At 38.4% G+C, this 26,223-nt stretch overlaps 1 protein-coding gene across 3 annotated transcripts; it reads left to right on the top strand.

Annotated features, from left to right (window-relative positions):
* The first annotated feature begins 21,093 nt into the window (after positions 1-21,093).
* Positions 21,094-25,975, top strand: LOC149839409 (dehydration-responsive element-binding protein 2C-like). Of its 3 annotated transcripts, XR_016431323.1 has the most exons (3): positions 21,095-21,336; positions 24,303-25,590; positions 25,716-25,975. XR_016431323.1 is itself a non-coding variant. In XM_090002531.1 (2 exons), exons 1-2 carry the CDS (start codon positions 21,281-21,283, stop codon positions 25,534-25,536), a joined length of 1,290 nt encoding a protein of 429 aa, XP_089858657.1. In that variant the 5' UTR covers positions 21,094-21,280; the 3' UTR covers positions 25,537-25,765. The 3 variants fall into 3 exon arrangements, 2 of the variants coding, with proteins under 2 accessions (XP_089858657.1, XP_089858658.1); XM_090002531.1 differs by having other exon boundaries at positions 21,094-21,336; positions 24,303-25,765; XM_090002532.1 differs by lacking the exon at positions 21,095-21,336 and adding an exon at positions 21,578-21,708 and having other exon boundaries at positions 24,303-25,765.
* The last annotated feature ends 248 nt before the right edge of the window (positions 25,976-26,223 follow it).

The raw sequence follows: 26,223 nt of genomic DNA, 5'->3' as shown, positions 1-26,223 counted from the left end.
TCCTTTTAAGTTTTGAGAAACTTTTTCAAAATTCTCTATTGCTTCAATTTCTAGTGATGTTCCATCGGCAGTAAAAACATTGGATTCATTTGAGTTATGACATTCAGATAATATTTCAACACTTGGAGTCATGTGAAAAAAAGTGCCTAAAACAAGAAGCTATAGAGTTTTACCTAGATCGGAGGTGCTCACGGAAGAGATTGTGGCTCTTGTAGATGAAGATGCTCCCTTGAGTAGAGATCGAAGTGCTTCCACCAATTGAGTGAGAGACATACTTTCAAAGGAGGTTTCACTAGATTCTTGTGGTGGTCCGACGGAGGTATTTTTTTCTCATAGGGCCTCTTTAATTTTGGACAGTGAGTTTTCACATGTCCAGGTTCACCACAATAGTAGCAAATAATTTTTTTTTTCTCAAAATCATGATTTTCTCTTCCATAGTTGGGAGGTTTGTAAGTCCTGACAAAGTTTCTAGGTTTCGAGATGGCTAGAACTGTCATCATCTTTAGCAATTCTACTTTTAGTCTATTCTCTTTCATACTCAATTCCTCTATTGTATCTTCAATTGAAGGTACTTTTCCACAATGGAGAAAAATAGACTTAGTGGATTCAAATTCTGATCTTAATCCGCTAATAAAATGAAAAAAATGTTTTGCATTGATTTGGTTTTTGCAGAGTTCAATATCTTGTAGACAATGTCACTTTGGTTCAACAAAAGAGCTAATTCTTCTCACAACTTTGACAAGCCATTATGATACTCTCTAATGCTTTTGTCTCCTTGAACCATGTTTCTTACTTTAATTTGAAGATTGCACACATGCGCAATATCTCTCTTAAGATAGTCTCATGCTTTATTTGCATGCTCAAATTTTGCTAAACTTGAGCATTTCTTTATACCAACACTTGAGATAAGCCAATATATGATTTTGGCATGTCCCATATGCCATTCTTTCCACCTTTTCTCATAAGTAGATATGGCCTTACCTTTTTCTACTTCCATGAGAGGTATTTCTCTTTCCCCCTCATCTTTTGTAAGAATTAAAGTAGGTTCCTTATCGGTTCCATCTACTAATCCTCACAAACCCTTCCCTTATATAAGATGCTTCATAATAGAAGCCCATGTGACATAGTTGAAATCAATTAGTTTGATGGGCTTGATTGTGACATTATCATTGTCATCCATTTTACAATATTTAGGAAAAGATGTAAGAGAGAAAAGAGAAGAGAAAAAAGAAGGATACTCTACCACAAATGGTGAGTATAAATATTTATTCAAGCTTTTTATGGCTCCACATGATCACCACTTCAAGGAAAGTCACCTTCTTGCAAGAAACTCATGTGACACAATTCCCAATGCATCGAAGAAACTTGCTTTAACCTCGCTCTGATGCCATGAAAGGAAATAGAGCCTAAAAAATAAACTCCAAAAGCAAGCTCACAAAGGATCTCTTAATGAACACAAGAGTTCATTCAATACACTCACAAAAAATACTCAAAAGAGTATATACACTAAGAGAAAAAAAGAAAATACTTCATTCAAGTGGAGAAAACCCACATTCAAAAAGAATACAAAAGCATGGGGTGTTGCCCCATATTTATACAAGTCCTTCTTGAATTATGCTTTTTGACTTAGTCAAAAAACATAAGTTCAAGTTTGTCTTATTTGGCTTTTGCTTTTTGACTTGGTCAAAAAACATAAGCTCAAATTAGTCCAAAAAGTAAAGAACTAAAAAAAACTAAACTACCTATTAACTAGCTATCCTATTATAACTAAACTGGAAAAAGATTACATATGATGGAGTTTTAACATATGAGATTGTCTATGAGATTATAACTTTTAACATACTCAACCCTCCCACTCCAACTTGAGGGGGAGTAAAAGAAAGAAAATGTTACTTACCATGTACATTTACCTTGTGTATTCTTATCCTACCATTCTTGTTGTATTAGGTTATTAAAATCAAGGAAAATAGGATCAACTGATATCAAGGATTAAAATCAAGGAAAAGAGAATCAACTAATATCAAGGATCCGATATCACACAGTTACTAAAATCAAGGAAAGGTTGGCTGATATCACACGGTTACTCAAATCAAGGAAAGGAGGAACGGTTAGAATTAAGGAAAATGGTTTTTCTTTTTTGTAATAGTATATATGTATCGCCTTCTATTTCTTCTTTTTATCAAGTGAATAAAATATTCAATCTTGCATATTCTTGATTCAACTTTTCTTTTATGAACCCTAGAATCAACACAAACCATCGCCTGATGCACAGAACAACCCCGCAGGCACCCTAATCGCTTATAATGCATGAACAAGAAGGGGAAACAAAACCCTAGATCCAACAACACTAAAAATTTTCACACAAAACTTTTTTCGGAGCAAAACCGATGCAGATTCCCTCACCAACAAGCTGTCCTATTTGCGAGAGAAACAAAACCCTAAATCATTGGAGCTAGGGCTTTGCGATCACCCAAACTAGCCATCAGAACCTACAAAGAGAGAGACACATAGAGAACCTCTCAAATGAGTAGGAGAAGGTGAATAGAGTTCAAGAGATCCCATTTTTTTTGAGTTGTACCTTTCGACAATCATTACTCATCACTCCATCGCTGAGAGATCATCTCCCTAGTCAGATTACTTGGTCTTGGACAATGCACTTTCTTATAGGGATTTACCATCCTAATGGGTTACCTAATCTTGGACAATGCATATCTTCACAAAAATTTACCGCCCTAGTCGGATCACCCAATCTTGTCTATGCATACCCTCATAGAGATTTTCTTTGAAACAGTTCGTCAATGGATCCATTGCCATACATGCATAAACACAGTTAACCACTCATAAGTTGAATAACCACCAATTTAGGCACAAGCATGTACATATTCAACATGCATCCCAACAAATCCTTCCCTTCCTCACCCTCTCTCTTCGTTGCTTCCTCTGTGATCGCTTCTACAGGCATAGGGTTCAACTAGGGAGGAATTGGAGGTGTGGACGATGGAAGAGGAGACGAAAAGGTTAGGGTGAGGGAGGAAAGGGAGAACACAATTTTTTTTTTACCCTCGTCTCATGAAAAATTGGCAGAAGGCTATAGTTAATACTCCAAAGGGTCGTAGTTAAAAGTTTCGTGGGAGTATTAACTACGGCCCTTTGGCTTTTAACTACGGAATTCATAAGCCATAGTTAATACTCTATTTTTACCCACTCCGACAAAAGTTTGGCGAAAGTATTAACTATGTCCTAAAGCCGTAGTTAAAACTTCCACGTCCCATTATTAGTTATGGCCTTTTGAAGAAACCATAGTTAATAACTACTTTTAACTATGACTTTCAACAATCGTAGTTAAAAGTCCTTATCTAATACCTCTTTATTTTGTAGTGGAGTGAAGCCCTTGTAGGCAATTTTTTTCTTTCTTTTACACTTTTCACTTATTTCTTTTATTATATGTGTATTTTAAACATTCTTAATTATTTTTATATATTTTTTAAAATCTATTAAGCCATATGATTTTTTTCGAGATTTATCAACCTAGCCTATAATACCATGAGAAATTGTGTCACCGACATATAAACGAGATCCATACTTGTTACTATAATTCAAACCTATCTTTTTTTTTTACCAGTGTTCTTATTTTGTCTGGAATATTAAGTGATCATTAGGGGTATGTTTGGGTTCCTCAACTCGCATGGGATTTAGAATCAAAATGATTTCAAATCATTTTGATTCCATTTCCCAGGGCAACCCGTGAGATTTGAAATCTTGAAATCTCACGGGTTGCCGTAATTTTGAATGAATCTGAATGATTCAAAATCACAAGCTGCCTAAAATCTCATGTTCGGAAGAACATGAGATTTCAGGCTTTTAGAATCGCTTTATGAGGTTTTCCTAACAAAGTGATTCTTTGGAAACGAAGCCAACATACCCTAGGATTATGATAAGATATCTCGCCTTTGTTTGCCACTTGAGCAGATTACAGAATTCTTGGCCTAGCGTCCATTTTGAAGAAACAAGCCTTGAAGCCAGCTATGGAATTAAACTCTGCAGCCTTGGCTTCCTGACAACAAACATCTTTTATGGCCTCACTAAAGGTTTGAGCTTCGGATTGAGTGGAGATGGCAACAAGGAAAGCTTGGTGTGAAGACCAAAACCTACCAAAAGAAACAAAATTAGCCAAAGGAAAACGAGTACTTCGACTGGATCCTTCCTTCTTAAGTGACGTGGAGCATAGTGAGTTATCAATGATGGAGCAATACAAATCCTTAAATAATATTGATGGTTTGTGAGGCCTGGTTGAACGCCTGAGAATGAGCTCAACTTTTGGTTGTAGATGCTGTATAGGAGATGAATTTGTTTTTGGACTTAATTTGTCAATGTTTTATTTCCAGGTGAGGATGAAAGCAACGGTTGATTGGGTTGTTGATCACTATTTGGCATGGGCAAAACAGCTGCTGGTTCTTCCTCTTTCCACGTATAAAAAGGAAATTCAGATTCATGAAACACATGATCACGACTTGTGAACAAATGTATGAGAATCCAAGCCCTACACCTTGCAGGCTTTTTGACCAAATGGGTAACCAAGAAAGATACAACCTTTGGCACATGAATCAAATTTGGTTTTGGAAACATCCAAATTAGTGGCATAACAGAGACATCCAAACACACTAAGATGATTCAACGAGAGTTTTTTATTAAACAACTTTTCAAACTAAGACCGACCACCCAAACGTGGTGCAGGAGTGCGATTTATATCAAGTATGTTGCAATGAATACACATTCACCCCAGAATTTGAATGGTAAATTGACTTAAAATCGTAGAGCACAAGCCACTTCAAGCAAGTGCTTATGTTTTCGCTCTAGGAGAAGAGACTTGTAAGCTGGTGGACTCTCATGCTGTCCAAAAAAGACTGCATATCATGAGAGAAGATCTCTAAACCATTATCAGATCGCAAATTTTGAATTTTAATATGATATTGAGTTTGAACCATACTAAAGAAGGTATGCAGCAGTGACTTGGTCTCATTTATGACACATAAGATAAATCCAAGTACATTAAGAAAAGTCATCCACAATACTAAAAAAAATATTGAACCCAAGAAAGTGAGTGTTGAGAATATGACCCCCGTACCCAAGATATCACAATGAATAAGTTCAAAAGGATTCGAAATAGAGATATCAGGGAGACATGCCTGTTTGTTATGAAATGTTTGAATCATAAACACTCAGAAGTTTCATACAGGAAGAGGAAGGATGACTGAACCGCCAATGAAGGTAGTACAAGCCATCTTTCTCCTCACCCGCTCTAATCCTCTTCGAAGTCCGGTCCTGGATGACACAAGAATGAAAATCAAAGGTGACAACACAATTAAGATCTTTGGTCAATGGACTAAAAGATAATAGATTGAATTTGAAAGAAGGTGCACATAAAACTTTTCTAAGAGATATACTTGGGGTGATATCTACGGAACCAATATGCAAAACGAAAACGGTGTTACCATTGGGAAGTTTGACAGGAGGTATGGATGAGTAGGACGTCACATGAGTCAGCAACTCCAAAGAAGATGTCATATGATTGCTGGCTCCTGTGTCTATGACCCATGACTTCCAACAAAAGAAGGTTGGGATGTCTGACATACCTGCAAAGGTGGCTAATGAAGTAGAGGGTTTATCCTTGATGAGAGATAAGTTGGCAATATTCGCCCATTGACCAATCTAGGAGAAGCACTCGTATATCTTCAGATGTACTTCACTGGAATTCACAACCGAGGACTGGTTTGAAGCAGCTACATTTTGCAACAGGCAGTGCTTGAGATGGCTTATGCAGTTGATAGCCAGGTTGGTACCGTGGAGCTGATAACATCGCTCCTTGATGTGTCCAACTTCATTGCAATGAGAACACACAGGACGTTGACGTGTTCCCCTATGTTTGACCTTGCTTGGACGATGATCCGATTTAGAGTGAGTCCCTTTGAGAACTCGCCAATAGAGCAGACTGATTAATTTGATGTGGGAGATGGCGCAACTCTAGCTTCTCTTTGTTTAGCTTGTAGAACAAGGGAACAGGCTTTGGCAACGGACGGCAATGGATCCATCAGTAAGATCTGCCCTCTCACATAATTGTAAGTTATTCAAACTCATGAGAAATTGAATGATTCTTTCATTGGGTTGTTGATCAGCTATCAACTTCATAGCATCACATGTGCATGTAGAAAGAGGAGAAAGTGAAGCTAACTGGTCCCAATATCCTTTCAACTTAGTAAAATACGTAATGGCACTGTGAATCTGATATACCCTAGGAGCAACACTTTGAGTAAAGCGTTCTTTGAGATCAGCCCATACTTCTTGAGTAGACGATGCTGTCAGCAATCTCTTTTGAGATTGAATTAAGAAGCCAAAACAGAATCATGTGATCCATTGATAAAACTCAGGTGCGCCTTCAACGGGTTGATAAGTCTTCCATCAACAAACCCAGTCTTGTTTCCATGTAGCATAGTTCTGTGATACAAGAACAACTTCAGGACTATCCAAATGATAGAGATAAAATGGGCTTGGCATGTCAATGGAGTCAGCTGGTTTTGAAGGTGGAGTTTGGTCCGACGTGATGATGGTCAAGAATAGTCGATCAGAACTCTAATCAGAAAATGTTCATACTGAATGACAAAAATGACGCATTTCTTAAAAAACTCGCACAATTTATCAAAATCCAGCCGATGAATAAAACTGTAAATGTTGGGTGTTAAAATGACCATTTTAACCTTTGCATGTGCGGACCTCATGAGGATATGTGAATTTTCTCTGTGACAGACTTTACTATTGATTTTATACTCAAAAATTTAAGGATTTTAGAGAAATATAGAAAAAATAAAAAAAACTAAACAGAAATATTTATCCAACGACATTTGAATCGCTAGAAAATGATGAACTAACGATGAGATACAACCTCAAGAGTGTTCTTAAAATAGAAGATGAACATACATAGTTACGCCAAGCTCGGTTATTCTATGCTATTTTTCAGCCACTTGCATCGAAAATCCAAAAAACAATAAAGATGCAGACAGATCGGTGCATTAACTTTCATCGCATTTAATTTTCGATACAGAAAGAAGCATATCTATTGCAGTTTTGCAGCACCTACACAATCTGAACCTAGTTGTGAGGGAAACTTAGTTCCCTCCCAAAAAGTAGTCATCTAAATAGACCAGCATGGAATCTTTGGAGAACATTGAGTAGTTGATAGTCATTGGATGGCTGCCTTACCCACACTTGCTGAAAGCTTTATAGTCAGGTGTGCCAATGATAGGAAAGCCAAAGGGACGTGCATGGTTGGCTTGTTGTCTAGGAGGCCTTCACCATCTCTTAGGTTACATGGAGAAATTTGGGGTAGGAGTATCATCATCCCAAATGGGTCTAAGCTCAATTTTTAAGAGATATTTTTAATTTTAACTTTTCTTAGGAACCTGGGTCTTTGGATCAAGATTTCAATCTAGGTCCCTCATGGGGTCTCAATGTGGATTAACCACCCTTCTCTTTGTCAAGTTGTGGCAGTTTTCCTCATGATTAGAATGAGCCCTTTTAAGCTTAATGGGTGCCCTAATCCCTTGCAAGGGTTTAGGAGAGAAAAGAACTAAGAGAAATATTGTGGACTCTGATTCAAGTCTTATTTGCGCCTCAATCTACTTTCAAGAGGTGGCTTCTAGAGTCATCAATGATGGAAATCCATAATTCTGATAGCTCTGGCTATGAGGAAGGCACTTTAGCGATTGCAGTGGTGATCACTGAGTGGTGATGATTCATGCAAGGGTGGCATAAATGGTGGTGTTTGATGTTGGGATACAATGAGAGCGACAGAAAGGCATATGGGGTTCATCTACAAATAGCAAATAGTGAGTTTGTAGTGATAGAGAAATCACGTGCTTACAACAAATTGTTTTCTTACCTCCAACAAATTAAACCAACATGTCAACCATGGTTCATCTTCCACTACTCAAACTTTTATATAGATGTGTAAGTGAGGTTGTTTTCCATGTGTATTCATCGATGTGATCCAAGTCTTGCAATAGTTGAACATATGAGATGTGGATCAACTCTGCACCAGCGTTAATAAATACGTATGTACCAAAAAACTAGAGCAAGAATGCTCTCACCTCTAGGTCCAACCTAGAATTGCCCTTCCCTCTAACACACGACAATTTTTCCTTCATCCTCCTCTCTTTGTTGGGGTCATAGTGGTTCCTCAATCATTATAAATTCAACCTTTCACCTTCGAACACATTCATATTCATTTGTAGATAAACACCACAAATGCACTTGAAATATTCTCACTGGTATGTACTCATTAACTCCCCATGGCACTTAAATCTAGTTATTCGTACCACATCCTTCAATGTGATGGTTATCTCAATATCTCTAAATTAAAATGCATTGGTTGTTGCATTCAAGAACTGCACAATAGCATATAAGAGATTGTGATTGATGGTATATGGTGTGATCTCAAAAAAATTCTGAAAATGCATCCAATCCAACCAGTCTTTCACATCCTCTTTTAGTGTTACCAATCATTCGTATGTTTGAAACCAATAGAATCGATGCATGCAGCTTGTTGGATCCTCTGAATCTTGAGACTACAGATCCTACATTCATAAATAATTTTGATGAAATCAGTCAAATTAATCATATAATTACACACATATATAACATTTTAAAGATTGAAGTGCAATATATATATGACAATTTTATCATTGATTGAATATAAAATTAATAATGATTATAAACATCTTACAAACATGTATATACAAAATAACAACGTTGAGAAAGAAAATCAGAAGGAGTTGATCATGTTGAACCAAGGGTTGACCCTCAACTAGGGTTAAATATTTCTTAAAAGAACAAAGAGGAGTCGACCTTGCACTCCCAGGGGTCAACCCTTAGAGTAGAACATAACACAAACAAAAGAGGAGTCGACTTTCCCAACTCAAGATTCAATCCTCGACCCAATAGAACCACTAATTGAATCAAAGAGGAGTCGACCCACCCAACTCAGGTGTCGACTCTCAGATAAACTAAATTTCATTGTGAGTCGGTGCTCCTCTACTCTGGAGACGACTCTAGGCATGGACCATTATGCTTACCTTCATGCATGGGTATATTATTCATCGCATTACATGCCATGCTCATACAAAAATTTTGTTACGATCATGTTTACTTCCATGAGGGCACTACTCCCCGTCACTATGGGCATCATCGAGTCATTCAAGAAGTGTTCATTCATCCTCATCCATTTTATTTTCATTTTTAAACCCCTAGTTGGTCATTATGACGCTTGCATTAGAGTCTGGGACCCTTCATCAAGGCATCCCTCATCCTGGGGCAACAGAGTCTGGGACACTCTTTGTCCCTCTCCATGTGTCATCGTAGTGCTCTGCTAAAGCTTACTGCAGTAGCTTCATCTCTGCCTCGAGTATCGGAGTCCAGTGTTCTCTAAGTTGCCATGGTGGGGAATGTAACCCTACAATTCAACAGACAGGAACTCAATCAACTGTCTAGCAACTCTCACGGGGTTGGTATGTGCTTGTTCACATTTGACAAGCTAGATCAAGCCACAAACACTGGTGAGTTCACGTCACCCTTCGTGATAACATTTAGTGTATCTTGTTGTTAATTAATATTTCTTATGTATCGACAAATCTCTCAAAGTACCCTCTTGATACTTTGGGTCAACACCCAAAGCATGCTCTTGTAACAAGATACATCTAGGGTCATCATCCTCAAATTTCAATTGTCGTATACATGCCTCTTTCTACTCATTGGTACTACCATCCTAGTAATACTTATTAATGAAATGGTGAGACTCCACATTTACATGAAGCACACCTCATACAATATGAAAAATGCATTTATGCATGAACTAGGTCCCTCTTGAACCAACCAAAATCAAGTTAGTGTCTCATTATATAAAGAACAATCAAAATCAATAAACATTGTACCCACTGACCCATACACAACAGTTTCAGGCTGGTTCCTGTGAATCCCATGTTGAACGACCATTACATGCACAAAAATCCACCATCTAAATCACATAAACCATCAAGGAGTCGACCCTCCTGAGTTTAGGAGTTGACTCAACTCCTGCAGAGTCGACTCTAGCTTTAGAGGAGTCTTCATCTAAAGGTTGGCACTTGATGAGTTGAGGATCAACTCCTCTAGTTTGAGAAATAAAATTTGGCCAAGTGGTTTTTCAACATGTTTTGATCTCGTACTACTACATTGTAATGCTCGTGTTGAGTAGTTTGATCACATTGAGATGTGTGTTGTCTTACTCCTTTGATTAATGTTGTTTTCAAGTGCCCAACGGTAGGTGAATGTAGTAGCATAGGACACATGGACAGCTCGTGGTTATTCATGGATGTGGACTTGAAACTGATTCTATAGTTTTGTGAACTTTGTACATTGATGTATATGTTGATAAACATTTTGTAAAAGTTACATTTTATGAAATAATGAGAATCTTCTTAGACAACACTATTTCGGTTGGAAGGAGTTGTAGTGGGGAGGTTTGGGTTTAGCTTCACCCCAATCTAGCCATCCTTTTGGAATTTGAGTGATTGGTAGAGATATAGCTCTCACGGCACCACACCAACCTTCCTATTCTATCTGCTGTGGGAAGGTTCTAGCATTTTCTATTGTGACCTCTACATGGGGCTGCGGCACAAAAGTTAGATCTAGGGTGTAAAGTGAATAGTTCTGAATCGGTCAAAAATAATTAAAAAATATTACATGTCAATAGGAATGTGACACATGTTAAAGCTATTAAAATAATATTAAATTTTCAAGTTACTTTTATATTTATTAAAAAATAACCTATTCAAATTGGTACCCTATCGATCTTCGGTTGATTCAGGCTGATAAGCACTGATACTGACAACACTGCCTGAAACTGAGGACCCTCTTGATGGAAGTCGGTCAGCTCATTAGATCCCAATGGAGGCCAGGGTGGAGAGGAAGGAGGACGGGGTCAACACCATACTCACAGGAAGCACGGTCTAGGGTTTCAGATAGAGAGGAAATGCCCCCCTTTATTTTAGGAAACACCATTCAAAAATTCTCTTTAGGGACACCCAATAAAATTGAAACTATTCAAAAACATATTCAGATTTTATTATATCCACATTCGAAAATAATGTCAAATTTGGATCGGGGATCTAACGTAATTCGATTCGCTTCAACCTCAGTCATACGGTGGCATTTCATAAAACTAGTACATCTTTTGTTTTTCGTAAATGCAAAAGACTGAGTATAATTACCAAAGAACTCATATATCCCAAACACCAACAAAGATTCCAACATATGAATTTCAAAGTTTCACATATTATCATGATACTTTTCATAAATTAGGTTCATATGCGAAAAACAGAATCACATAATTTACCCAAAGATTATTCAAAATTTTGTAGCTTGAGCTCCATTCTAGGTCACACACAATTCTGACCTACACTCAACCTTCTGTCATTCTAGGCTTGGTTCAAATTCATTTGGATTAGAAACATACCCAGTCTTAAACATCCAATTCAGGTCGGCACATCAAGATCTAATATGGGTGAAGATGTCCGAAGGAAAAGAGTTGCTAACAACCTGTACCAAATTCGGCCCAAGTCAACCCTAACATTAGGCAGACCCCTACCAGTTATACAACTATACCATTGGGTTTTGAACCTACAGCGTCCCAACACAAGGTAATGTGCACTAGCTGCTCCTATCAGACAAGCGAGCCTCTTACCACCTCTTCATGATGTTATTTGATTTAGGGATTTGGAGGTGGCGTTTCCTATGCCAACCCTCTGATAGATTCACTAATCTCATACTTCATTGAGTATCAAAGATTCATTCAAAATAAAAAACGATTTCACATAAAAAAATCTTGTACTTAGGCATCATTGCTGGAAAGCAATTCTCTCGTAAAGACTTAATTTGATATCTGAATCAATTGGCAAGTCTGTGCAATCACAATGAGTAGCTGTAATTGCAGATATCTCCTAGACATAAATTTGATCATCATAATAACATTAAACTAAATTTCATCTTTCTTTTCCTTAAATCATCAACCGTTTAAACCAGATAAATGGGATGAGAAACAAAATCTCAAATACCATATCTCCATGCTCCCAAAACAAAATCTGATGCTATAGATTCCATACTTGACTTCAATGGTTTTTCGGCAGTAGGTTTCCAAGCAGTCATGCTGGTCAAAGTCAGATCTATATAATTTAAGGAGAGTTGAACAATGATATAGTCTAAATGTCCAATCCACTGGGTATTGCCCAACTAAACATAACATGATCAGATCATGATCAATGTCATATCTTGACGGTCAATGACACATTAGAATACGATAGGTCCCACAATGCCTGATGCAAGCCCCACTCAAAATATCAAGTGATTTAGGGTACGTTTGAGTGCCTCAACTCCCACAGGATTTTGATTTCAAATCATTCTGATTTCAAATCATTCTGATTCCAAACCCCAGGACAACCCGTGATTTAGAATCATAATGATTTGAAATCACGTCCTGTCTGAAATCTCATGTTCAGAAAAATAGGATGAGATTTCAGACTTTTAGTATCGCTTTCTCAAGTTTTCTTGAGAAAGTGATTCTGTCGGAACGAACCAAAAGTCCACTTGGTGTTATGAGCTTTCTTATGGAATTGCTAATCACATGCTTGATGCCAGCTGGACATATAATTTGAATTGTCTGGTAGGATCATCAATTGTAGGTAGCCTTGTGTTGGGACGTTACAAGTTCAAATTCCAATGGTATCATTGTATAATTGGTAGGGTCTGCCTAACCACAACTTGCTTTTCAAAAAAAAAACATAGTGTAGGAAAGTACAGGTTCATGTGACAGCCAGAAGGGAATCAGTAATCATTCATGTGACCCTGACTTAGTTTTGAAGACTTCCAATCAACACCTTGACAAATTTAAATCTTATGTTGGCTACAACTACCTTTCCTTTGCTTGGGAGCCTTACATTGGGATAGAAACACCATTTCTTTAAATTGCCAAAATGTGTTATTGTCAAAATATTACTTTGCTTAAAATATGAAACTGAGAATGGAGTTGTCAAAATATTCTCTTTTGAATGGTGTTGAAATGTGGCATTAGGGTTGCCAACTTCATGGCAAGACCGATACTCCTAAACAACAGAGGATGTTGGGAAACCATATGCATTGCTTTCAAACGATAGGTGGTGTTGGGGAAATGACACATGACAACAATAATGTATTCGAGTCCAAGATCCATTTATGGATCTGTTTTATATTTCTTAAATTTTAGTTAGGATTTAGATCTATTTTAGATCCAAATTAGTTTAAGGTTTCATTTTTTTTTTGCCTGTGAATATTCTATTATTCCTGACAACAAGCTTTGTATTTCTAATGACAATAGGTTGACTTTTGTTGGTCATATTTAAACAACTGGATATCAAATTGAGGCACAATTTAGTGCATTGAAAAACTAACATCCTCAACTTTAATCCATATTGTCAATGAAAAACTAACTCCAATCATTTTGATGGTAAAATGCATTTAAAGTGGGATATGGCTAAAAATAGGGTTTTGACTGAATAAGTCATCTTATTTTGGTCATAACTTTTGCTCTAAATGTCAGATTGACTTAATTCTTGGCTTGTTCAAAAGCTAAAAATCTTTAGTTTATTTCATTTTTTTAAAAAAAATCTCGAGGATTTCATTTTATGAGCCAAAAACATGATTGAACGGAGACTTATTGAGACATGATTTTGGATCTAGTCTAAGTCGGAGGATGCCCTTGCGCTTGAGGATGTAGAGACGACATCAGACAATGAGGTGTCGGATGACGATGAGAGATTATAGGAGCTTTGGGCAATCATGGGTATTGTTTACTGATGGTTATGTATATAATAAGGACCTTATGGATGACTATACAGATTTTAGAATATGAATGTGGATAGTGTACTATGTATTGACTATGGATGTGAATTGCATATAAAATTTAAAATTTATATGGATGACTATGTGTACTATGCATGTAGATGATTATGCAGATTTTTTTACTATGTATTTACCTATTTGTAACAGATGATTTATTTGTTTATGAGAATGAATTGTGTATTTAATGAAGCAAAGAGCTAATGACCCTCTTTCTTATATTTTTTGTAGTTGGCTAGGGTGTTTTCAATTTTATTTTATTTTCCTGTCAGTCATGTGCAAGTTCATGTCAAGGGTACTCTTGATGGATTACATTTAGGGATAACTCTGATGTCATTCATCCATGTAATGAACAACATTCTAACCCAATCATGGTTGGATTTCATGTCATTCATTTATATAATAAACAATATTATAACCCAATCATGGTTGGATTTCACAAGGTGCGTGCGAATTCTCAACAAAAGAATGAATACCTCCAATAAGGTATGTGCGAATTTTCGCTCATTCTTTTTAAATCAGAAAGGAATTTTGCAAGGTATGTGCAAGGTACGTGCCAATTTCCATTCATTTTGAACCTTATGAAATTCTTTTCTGATTCAAAAAGAAAGAACAAAAATTTGCACGTACCTTGCAAAAAAAATTTCTAGTGCAAAAATCACCAGATGCAAACATATGTTTATTCTTTGTTATATACACAATTAAAGTGACTAAAAAAATCAATCACCTATTGTATAAGCAACACATATCAAACAAAAAACAAAAAACAAACAACTTTATTCTCTGTTATATACACAATTCATTCTTCTTAAAAAACAAGAATCAAACAACTGCATTCCATGTTATATACATAATTCATTAATAAAAAACTTCATCACCTCACACACCACTTCTTTTCTTAAATGGGCTATTTTTACATCCAACCTGGTAGCACTTGTTGCAGCCCTGACTTCCTCCTCGATGTGGACCTTATCACCCTCTTCATCCCTATGTACGTCTTCCATAGATTTTTTGTTGATGCCTTCCCCACTGTCGTACAAGTATTTCAGTTTGTATTCAAACAAAGTGGGGTAATCATTTTTTTTATCATACATTATGCCATGGATTGTTTTGCTAACTACTCCAGGGCAACGAGTGTTGAACAAAGATAAACTGTCAGACCACTCTGCAGACTAGTTATCACTCAACTTCATTCATTTTTATACAACTAAATGTCACTCCTTGTGAGGTCTCTCATGTGCGTAACCACATCCTCACGGTCCTCATCCACCGTGTCTATGTAGAAGCACCACTTTACCTAAAATGTAACAAACATCATAAATACCTTCAACAAAATAATAAACACCTCCAACAAAAGAATGAACAAACTTACATGTGCTTTGGTGATGTTATGTAATTGTGCTATGCAAGACGCCCTATTGATATTAGGACCCAACTCTCTTTGATCATTTCTATCCTCATTATCATGTGTATGTCTTCATATTACAGCACATAGAAAATTAGGAAAAGGGTTATGTCTCAAGGGCCTTCCAATTGATATGTGCTCTCATATCTAAACCTGTAAGGATCAATACAATGATTACTACTACATCAATGATTTATAGATAACGAATGCAAAGAAATATCAAATAGGAAACATGACAGAATGAATACTTCTAACAAAACCATAATACCAGCAATATTTTTTCTATCACTCTTGCACTCATACAAACTTGCATACATGTGTAGAAGAACGGCAACTCCCCATGCATATTCATCAATAGAAGTCAATGGTTGCAATAATTCAAAGTGTGATCCATGGATCATCTTCTCACCTAAGTCGATGAATAAGCATGCACCAAAAAAGTAGAGCAAGAATGCTCTAATGTCATTTTGCAAATTCTATTCACCCTTTCCTCCAAAAGTTGGCACCAGCTTTCTACCCCAACTCATTGTAGGGTCATAGTGGTTCTTTAACCATGATAACTTGACCTCAGTACTGTCTCATGCCGTATCATCCGCATCTATAAGGACAACCTAAACCCTTGAATTCTCCCCAATGACGTGCAATCACTAGCTTCCCATGATGCTTTAATCCAGTGATTTGTGCCCACGTCCTCCAACATAATTGTCATCTCAATGTCTTCGAAGATGAATGTGTTTGAAGACGGACTCCAAAACTGCATAATAAAATCTATGAGACTATGGTTGAGGTTCCATGGGGTGATCTTCAAGAATTGTTAAAAATGCATTTGATCTAGTAAATCTTTGTGGGACTCCGTCAGTGCTAGAAATTATGAGTATACTTTGTGCCAGAAGAATCGATGCACACGAGGTGGTGGAGGCTGATGTGGTTGTTGCACTCACATGCACATATTCAGTAGTTATAACATTTTCACTGATTGAAATGTAAGTACACAAACACACAAATAAACACTTGTCTATGCATAGCATGCATGATGCATATATATATATATATATATATATATATATATATATATATATATATATATAGTGTGTGTGTGTGGGTTTTTATTGTGGTACTAAACAACTATAACTTGTGATGATATACTCTTGATTTACATGGACGTAATATCAAGAATCAATTTTTTTTAATGGATGATCTAACATCAAGTGGCAGTTATATACAAAATAAATATAGAAAAGTGCATGTCCCTTGGCACGAGACATTGTTTATTGTTGTAACCTTTAACGCGAGACATGCACTCTCGTCGAATAAAGGGGAGGAGGAACCTCCTATGCACTATGTAGCCCAGCATTGCTCTCCTCTTTTGTCTAAGGACCCTCCATAATTGCCCCAACCCCAGCCTCACTCTCCTCTATATCTAGGTGACTACTCTCTTTTAATTCAGAGACAACCTAAAAGACTGCCTCCATCTCCACTTCGTCACTACCACTACAAGTGGCCTCATTTTCATCTTGTTCAAGTCGAGTATCGAGCTTCGCAACAACCTTACCGTGAGCCAAATGGCTAACACTTCTTCACCAATAAGTCCCCCTCTATCTACTTCGATGCTTTTGGGATGGGAGATAAATATCTGACTGCAATATGATACAACTTTTTTTGCAGAATCAGCAGGACTTGTGGGCCAGTGTAAAAATTTTAACAACGGATTTGTTGAAAGTGCATACAACTGCTTGGATAAGTGCAGATTTCTACGCTGCAAATCGTTGAGGTCATATTTTTGACACCTAGATTTTTGGTGCTAGAGCAGGATCCCTCTCTATCAGAATGACAAATCTATTGTATGTGTCAAAACAAGTCTCATGAAACACTATGTAACCATCAAATCCTTGGAGCCTGACCGACTCATTTTGCCTTTTTATTTTCTTCTTTGCGATGGTTGGTCTTTTTTGTATGTTTTTTCTCTTATTTGGTGTCATCTCGTAATAAAAAGCTTAGTTTCTATGATAATAATAGTAAACTAGATAATATACATGCAAAAACAAAAAAATTTGAGAAAACTCATGCAACGTTCTATACACCAAAAAAATGATTAAAATGGATAATATACATGCAAAAACAAGCCAGTTGAGGGACATAACTGACATATGCAACCAATTAAAAAAAAGGTTTTTACTGAAAAAAAATAATAGTGAAAAACTATTCACCAAAATCAGTAACTTTACTGGAAAAAAACTCGGTTGAGGGACACCGATGAACTCGTTGCTGGTGGCTATTACTGAAATATTCGTAGGAGATACACTATAATATTCATCGGAGGGGGCCACAATTAGAGGTTTTTCACAGTTGGAGAACTGTTCTCGATGAATCACTGAATATAAAAGGTTTTTGCAAAGTCGTTGACTGTCAGAATATTAGCCCAAATGTCGCCAGAAGGATTGAGGACCACAAGAAATCTAGGGTTGAAAAAAAAGGTGTTGAGAAACAAAGCTTTATTTATATGGGATGAAATTTCGCAAGCAAAAGAAATTGCACAATACTTCATGCGATACTATTTCAGAATTTTGCAAGGTAAGGACTTTCACAACACTTAAAGGATTTTCACAACATGACTTGCGATACTCGTCATATGTTTTGCTAGTGTTTTAGAATTTTGTAATCTTTTAGAATATCATAACCTCATATGTGATTTTGTTGACGAGTTTTGTGGGTCCATCAACTTTTAATGTCATGACGTGTGAAAATCGAAAATTCGCACCTACAAGAGGTAAAAGTGTCCAGGAAAAATTGGGAACCTACAGAATTATCTATTTGATGAATTTAGTAAATTGCATTTTTTTTTTAAAATACATCATTTTTGCCAAATTTGCAAGTTCCCAATTTTTGCATAAAATGCGTAAAAATTACTATCGATGTTGTTATTGACATGGATAACTTGCATCAATAGGCTAATGAGCAGTTTGCCAATGAACCTACTGATGGAGATGAATTAATTAGCCGTATAGCAAAGAACCTGCTGGTGAACAATATAAGTAGTTTGACAATGAACCGATTATTGGATAGCCAACCCATGGATGGTCATAAAGGTCAATGAGTTCCTCCTAATCAAGAGATGTTGGGCCTTAATAATAAGATTTGGTGCCCATGTTGGCCTTACTTAAAGCTCATAATGTTTTTTGTCAGGAACTTTAAGAAAAAAATTTGAGGGAACTTAAAGCTCATTCTTTTAGTGGAGGTTGCTACCTCTATAACTTTATAGGAATGAGTAATTGCACTTAGTATAATGTGACTTGCATTGAGAAAGATGGTTTTTTTGAATAAAAATCAAGGTAATGATATGATGGGATTAGGGGTGGCAAAATCTGACCAGACCCGCCAACCCGCTTCTTAGCTGGGTTAGGGTTTGGCTTAAACGGGTTCATATCGTAAACGGGTTGACCCGCCCGTTTATTAAACGGGTCGTGTTTGTGTTAGGGGTATGCCAACCCACCAACCCGTTTGACCCGCTTAATAAACGGGTTAGGCAGGCAGGTCAACCCGTTTACACGAACCCGTCAACCCGCAACCCGTTTATATATATATTAACTTATCTAACCCTAACTCCTAACTTTACACTTTAGTCACCCACCTAACTCCTTCCTACCCAACCGCAGTCGAGAGCCCAAGACCTCTTCTCTTCAGTGGTGGTGTGCGCCTGTGCGGTTATCATGTCTATGTTGTCGTGTCGACCCGACCCGTTTATTAAATGGGTTAATCGTGTTGTGTCGGGTTACCCGTTTAATAAATGGGTCGGGTTCGTGTTGAGGTATTCTGACTCGCCAACCCGTCAACCAACTGACCCGACCCGATTGCCACCCCTAGATGGGATGCATGAAGAAATCAATAGAGAATGGTTGTTCGCCTCTATGAACAAGTGGTAGATGTTAGATCAAGATATTAGATCAAAAATATGGTTATTGGGTCTCACAAAAGGAGTCCTATGATCACTAAGGTAGTGGGGCCTTGAAGTGTAGTTATATATAACTAACACCCTACTGTGGAGGTCGTAATCAGATTGCAGGGCATTATTCTCCAGGATTAGTAGTTGATCATATCAATTTTCTTGTGTTGAGTATATAGTTGATGTTATGGCAAAACAAAAATGTGAGAAAAAAGATATTTTGTCAAGAGGATTGAGGGGATCATGGAGAAGTGGTTGAAATAGCTCAAAGAAAAGAGCATGTGTCATCACATAAATGGACGTTTGACTCCTTCTAGTGCACATGTCTCACCGTTTATAACCACACCCTAAACCAGTTTAAGGAACCTTCCTAAATTTAACAGTCTAACCCCACAATTTGTCTTTTTTTCCTACTCAAAAATCAATAGGTTCCATGTTAGCAGCACCTAAAGTGGCAAAAAATCATTGAATACTGAACACATGATTCCAAAGGTTTTGCATTCCAAAAGACGAACGATGAAACAAGACTACACATATAGGCTTCATTCGGTTTTACTTTTGTAAAATAGGGTAAAAAATGGACATACATATAAGATTTTTCATTGAAAATCAAGTTAGGGTATAAAAACTACAACATTCAGGTTCAATATTCACTGCGATCTGATCCAATTGGATCCATAATCTAAGTTTTTTTTTTCAAATGTATTTTATATGTAAATGTAAATTTTCGTGCAAAACAACGAGTTGTTTTCCCTGATGTTTTGAAGAAGACCGAGTCTCATCTGTTTTAATGGTTTTCAAAATATCTTTGGGGAAAAAAAGGTCGTATAAACCGAGTTTTACCAACTATGATTTTTGGCACCATCGAGGTGGTATCCCATGTGGTAAGCGGGGTCCTGTGCCAAGCTGAAGGCCCACCAGATTCGAAACCCTCTGCCACATGTAGGGGTTAAAGATTAATTGCTAAAGCCTATTTTTTCTCATTTATTTCTGTTATGTTTCATACCAAGATTTTTTCGAGATTTATAAAGAAAGCATAAAATGTTTGGGCTGGTTTTTTGGGACCGAACTCAGTCTAGTCAACTGTGGACCTAGTCTGGGCCTGCGTGTGGTCTGACCCATTAAAAATGGACGAGCAGCCCATCGGCCGCTTGTGGTCCGGCTTGCTTGTGTTGGGGTTTTGAGACAAGGCCCTGCCTGGGTTGGACTGTGGACCTGGCTGCCCATGTGTACGTGCACGTTTGATCAGGGCCTGGATGGGTGACCAACTTAGGCCAAATATGGGCTCAGCCTGCCTTTGCTCATGCCTAAGTAGACTAATCTTAATTTGCCTTTCAAAAAAAGAAAAAAGAAAAAACATTGATTTTTGGCTCACTTTTAGTGGATCCAGTCTCAGAGGGTCCCACCGAGTCAATCCAGATCCAGAACCGGACCCCACATTTCAGAAATCGAATCCAGTGTTGGGTCAATGCTGGACCCCAACCCACGTACTTATTCTGGTAAGTACGAATTCTCAAGATTACAGCTTGCCTACCAAAAAAAGAAAGATTAACGAAAGTGGGAAACGGACCGGAGCGGGAGAGCTCGCTGAGACGAGGAATACTTTGGCCCGAAGCAACCGAGAGGATCGTCTCGGCTCCTAGAACCTTCTTCTGCCACGTGGCTCACGCTGGAGAGCACTGACGACGCGACGGCTTTAAATATTTGCCACGTCACCGGAGAACGGGAGCTGGCAAATAATATCTCAATCTAGATCTTACGGTATAAATAATAGGCCTAGAAGAGTCCATCGAGGGTTTGCTTTGTTTTGCATCCGTCGTCATTATCCTCTTTTCTCTCGTTTGCTTCTCCTCAAGGAGGAATCGGCGACGTCTTCGACTCCTGGAAAAATCTAACTGCTCAAGGAAAAGAAGAATAACAAGATTAAGAAAAGAGAGAAAGAGGTGTTTGTTCCAACTTCTGAATCATCATCTTCGGTTATGTCTTCGTCTTCAAACGGGCTGATCAACAAGCCTTTAACGGAGCCTCCTCATATGTACTCTCTCTCTCTCTCTCTCTCTCTCTCTCTCTCTCTCTCTCTCTCTCTCTCTCTGGGGGTGTTGGGGGGAGGGGTTACATGTTTATGTTGTGTGTGTATTTGTTGGGGTGGTGTTTCTTTGATGAACTGTAGATGCTTGCGCTTTTCTTCTGATGTTGTTGTGGTATTTTAGGATTTTGGTGAATTGGTGGTTGGTTTTCTGATTTGTTTGTTTGTTCTGTTTTTTTTGCTTTTGTGTTCATGCTGGTGAGGCGATGGGAACAGGGGAATGAAGGAGCCTGCTCTGCGTCGCTTTTGGAATTAATGGCGGCGCGGTTCGTGTTGGTGTACTTTTTTGTTATTTGGGGGATGAGAATGGTGATTCTGGAGGTTGGTTTTTGTGTGTCGTAGTCTGAGGGTAGAAAATTTTTATTCCTGTTGTGATGCAACCAGGGATCGTTTTTTTTTTATCCTTTACTGCGATTCTCTTGGCCTGGTTTGGGTTTTGTTGGTGCAAGGAGTTAGAAGACTCCTTTCGTCATTCCACCTTTATTCTCTCTCAACACTGTCTCCAAATCCAATCTTGGTTCTGATTTCTGAATCAGATTCGAGTTGTTCTGCACAGACTCCGATTCAAGTCTTGGTTCTGATTTCTAAATGGGGTATAGCGTTCAACCCTGGAAGTGGGACTGGGGACTTAGGGTGCTAAGTTCCGTTACTATGTTCTATTTGTTTGGCAGCCAATCAGGATTTCTCAGTCAGGAGTTCATGGTATCATGTCAATGTTCGGTTTGGAACTAGGAATGGGAGTTTAGGGGCGATTAATTTTCCCCCTTTGTGATGTTTGTCTTTGTCATTGGCCATGATTTTTGTGTCTTGCCCTAAGTTTCTGAGAGGGGGTTTATGGTACTTAGTTTGTTTCTTCTTCTGCTTTTCGTTTTAGAATTTGGTTCATTTGTTATATGTCCGAAGTTGGAGAGAGGGGTTTTATGGTACTTAGTTTTGTCTCTCTTCTTCTTCTTCTTCTTCTTCCTCTTCTTCTTCTTCTTCTGTTTTTCGTTTGGAATTTGGTTCATTTCTCTGTTTTGGGTACTTATGTTCTAGTGTTGATTTTGGAGTTTGGTGGTGCTTAGTTTTGAGCTTTCACCATGCTTTAAGAAAGGAGCAAAAGACACTTAATTTCCATCTAAAATACATAATCTACTGTTAATAGAAGTAGAGAGCTAAATCCTAGAGACAAATATGAGAAAATTCAAATTCAGATTGAAATTTTAATCAAGTTCAGATCCAAGTTACGTGCTTGTCAATGACTAATTCAAAGTTCTGTTACCAATTAAAACAAAAACATCGGTATTCACCTAATTGCAAGTTATGCATGCACATTTATTACAATATTTTGTATACCTTACAATTTCAAATCATGCACATATTAATCCCATCAAAAGACTTTAACTTCCCATGAATAATCCTTTTTCACGGTTTCATTTCATTGCATCCTTTTGTTCAGGTCAACAGTTACTTGTGGTGGAGTTGGTCATTGATAATCTTTGGCGACTGATATCAACTAGGATCCAATGTCTGTTAGTAATTGTTGGGAGACTCTTATGACTGAATATCATTGCTGAGTTCCACAATATTAGCGTCTTTAAGTCCCCTCATACTTAGATAGTGTGTTCATGCAGTGCTGTTCTTGAAGATGGTCTTGATGCAGTACTTGGCACTTGTATAGTTTTGTCCGTTTGAGACAATGGCCCTCATGTCCTGTTCTTGTTGTAATGAAGTTTTTGTAACGGAAGACGAAGGCAGGAAATTGAATTGACACCATGACGATGGCTTTTGGAAGAGAATTGCAGTATTATATGGAAGAATGTTACTTTTGGTGTCAACATTCTGTGGCAGCATCTTTTGTCTTGGCCTAAAAAAAATCTGATAAACGTCACATATAGGGCAAATGACTACCTGACAGTGTGAAGTGCATGCATGAGATGTATATTTAGGCATGGAGAAGATTTAGAAAACAAGAAGAAAAGAAAATTTGTGAAAAGTATAGTCTGTTATTATAGGCATTGAGTGAAAAGAATTACAACAACTACACCTTCATCACAAAACAACTGGGGTCGGCGATATGAACCAAAAAAGAAAATCATTCTGGGTCTTCCACATGAATCCTTCTCCTCCAATCATTTCTATCCAATGTCATGTCCTCGGTGAGGTTCAAAGCATTCATATCCTTTCCTATCATCTCCATCCAAGTCTTCCTAGGCCTACCCCGACCTCTTTTAACTAATATATTTTCAACTGGAGCATCATTAGGCCTTCGCCGAATATGTCCAAACCACCGTAAATGATTCTCTCTCATCTTATTTTCAATGGGTGCAACGCCTACCTTCTTACGTATCTCCTCGTTCCGAATCTTATCTTTTATTGTATTTCCACACATCCATCTAAGCATACGCATCTCAGCTACACTCATTTTTTGAATATGATGTCTCTTGGCAGCCCAACATTCCGTACCATATAGTAAAGCGGGCCTAATAGTCGTCCTATAAAACTTTTCCTTCAACCGCAATGGCATTCTACGATCGCACAACACTCCAGTTGCACTTTTCCCTTCAACCGCAATGGCATTGAGTGAAAAGAATTGGATTCCAAAAAATTGATTTTTTATGCACCTTGTTGTGGAAAGTGGAAACTATCCCTCGAGAGTATTATTCATTCCTAAGCTTATGCTTTAGACCATGGCTCTTACCTGCAAGAATATGATATGCCTTTGGACTGTGCCGCGTTTGATCAGCTTGTCTGAGCCATTTCATCTTTGTTTTGTGGTATTGTAAATTTGATAAGTTTATAATTCTAACTACCCTGTTATTGGTGCCTTCACTGCAGTGACTCTTACTGTCTTGTTATATACTCACTTTGGCTTCAATGATTTGTTGGTTGCTTCTTGTTGCATCTCTGCTGAAATCTTTTCTTCTCTTGACCAGGAAACTGAGAGTACGCAGCAGATGTCATGCAGGAGAGTCCGTGCCCGAGGTTCTTGCAAGGTGGAGGGAGAGTAACTCACTAGCAGAGGCCTCGAAAGATGGCAAACGGATACGGAAGGCTCCTGCCAAGGGCTCCAAGAAAGGTTGTATGACTGGCAAAGGAGGCCCAGAGAACCCTGGCTGCATTTATAGAGGAGTGAGGCAGCGGACTTGGGGAAAATGGGTTGCAGAGATCAGGGCGCCAGACAGAGGGATTCGTCTCTGGCTTGGTACATTTTCCACTGCTGTGGCTGCTGCTCGAGCATACGATGATGCTGCGGAAGCAATGTATGGCCCCTCTGCTCGCCTCAATCTTCCAAACTCAAGTGGTTCAAATGGTTTGTCCTTGACATCACAGACACAAGGAGAGATGAGCAGCTATTCTGGAGTGGGCACATCGCACGAAGAGATCGGCAACAAGCTTGGCTTGTTGCTCTGTTCGTCAATGACAATTGTTAGTGGTGCTGATCTTCCTCAATCAGCGGATATTGTCAGCTACAGCAGCACAACCAATGAAGAGAACGCTGGAATCAAAGAAGAAAACAGGATCACACCGGCAGATCATGTGCATGATCAACAGAAAACTGACTTGGCTGAGGTGAAAAAAAGGCAGGGTGATGAACCTGCATTGGCGCAGAATAGCTTGCAGGATTTACCTGCGCAGGATGCTATGTTTGATGTGCAGGAGCTGTTGGATATGTTGGATGCAGAGCAGAGTTATGGCGAGGCCCGGTGTGGGCTCGGTGATAATGCACTGTTGATGAATGATGCTCACTTGGAGGGTAACCTTGAAAGCGAGCAGCTGGAGTTCTCTAGCCCAGCTGCGTTATCGTTCCAGCTGCATAATCCGGACGCCAAGTTGCTGGGCAGCCTGGAACATATGGATCAGGCTCCTGTTGACCTTGACTATGGGGACTTTGATTTCGTCAAGCTGGAAGAAGACGTGCTAGTCATCAGACCCTTGTATATGGAGGCACCTGATCATGGGGTAGCCCAAGAGGAAGGACTGGGACATGACTACTGTAATGAAGGATTCGTGAATGGATGGTTTGAAACACCACCCTACCTATCTGCCTTGTTCCAATGGGAAAACATGGAGCTGTATGGCAAGCAAAATGGCACCAAGGATCAAGGATCAGTAGCCTCCATGTATGCAGGTGGTGGGTTGCGGTTCCCGAGGGGTGATCAGTGGTGAGGCCCTGCTTTGCTTTCTACCGGTGGTTCAGAAGAAGGTGTCTATAGATAAGCGGTTGGTGGTTTTCGTATCTAGCAAATTTTGTTTTCTTTTCCTGTTCTGTATGGTATGAGATAGAGGTTCAGACTCTTTTCTTATGCTGTAAATACGTTCTCATTCTTTTATTTCTTTGGACTCAGTCTCAGGTGTACATAGCAGTGGTGTTCTGAATACATTGTGAATATACACAGACTCTCTCTCCTTTCATGCGGTTGAATATGTTTGTTTGTTGTTCCAAGTCGTCAGCAGGGGTGGTTGTGAAGGTGCTGTATCAAACCCCGTTCCGATGTCACACAGGTGGGTCTTGTTGTAGCTTTCAGGGGTGGGGGCGCGCCGAAAGGCTGGGTGGTTGTGGGGCCCACCTGTAGTTTTCCTCACTGGCGGAATATATAAATATTAGATATTTGCACGTTGTTGAAATAATCCTTGTGAGCTAAAAATTGGTCGGCTTGTACCACCAAATGGTTTAATCAGTATTACAAATGTGTTGGATTCAGGCCTGATCTTGCCAGATTCGAATCTGAATAAATTTGGATTCAGATCCGAAGATGTTAGATTGAATCTGAATCCGAAATACATGTGGTAGTACTGGATCCACACGAAAAATAGAATAAAACTGTAAAAACTGCATTCAGGTTGGATTTTGGT

The sequence above is a fragment of the Nuphar pumila genome, chromosome 4 (assembly GCF_984573655.1).
Source record: "Nuphar pumila chromosome 4, dmNupPumi1.hap1.1, whole genome shotgun sequence".
NCBI classification, from domain to species: Eukaryota; Viridiplantae; Streptophyta; class Magnoliopsida; order Nymphaeales; family Nymphaeaceae; genus Nuphar; species Nuphar pumila.
The sequence above is the reverse complement of the archived record's forward strand: the minus strand, read 5'-3'. Positions and strand labels throughout refer to the sequence as shown.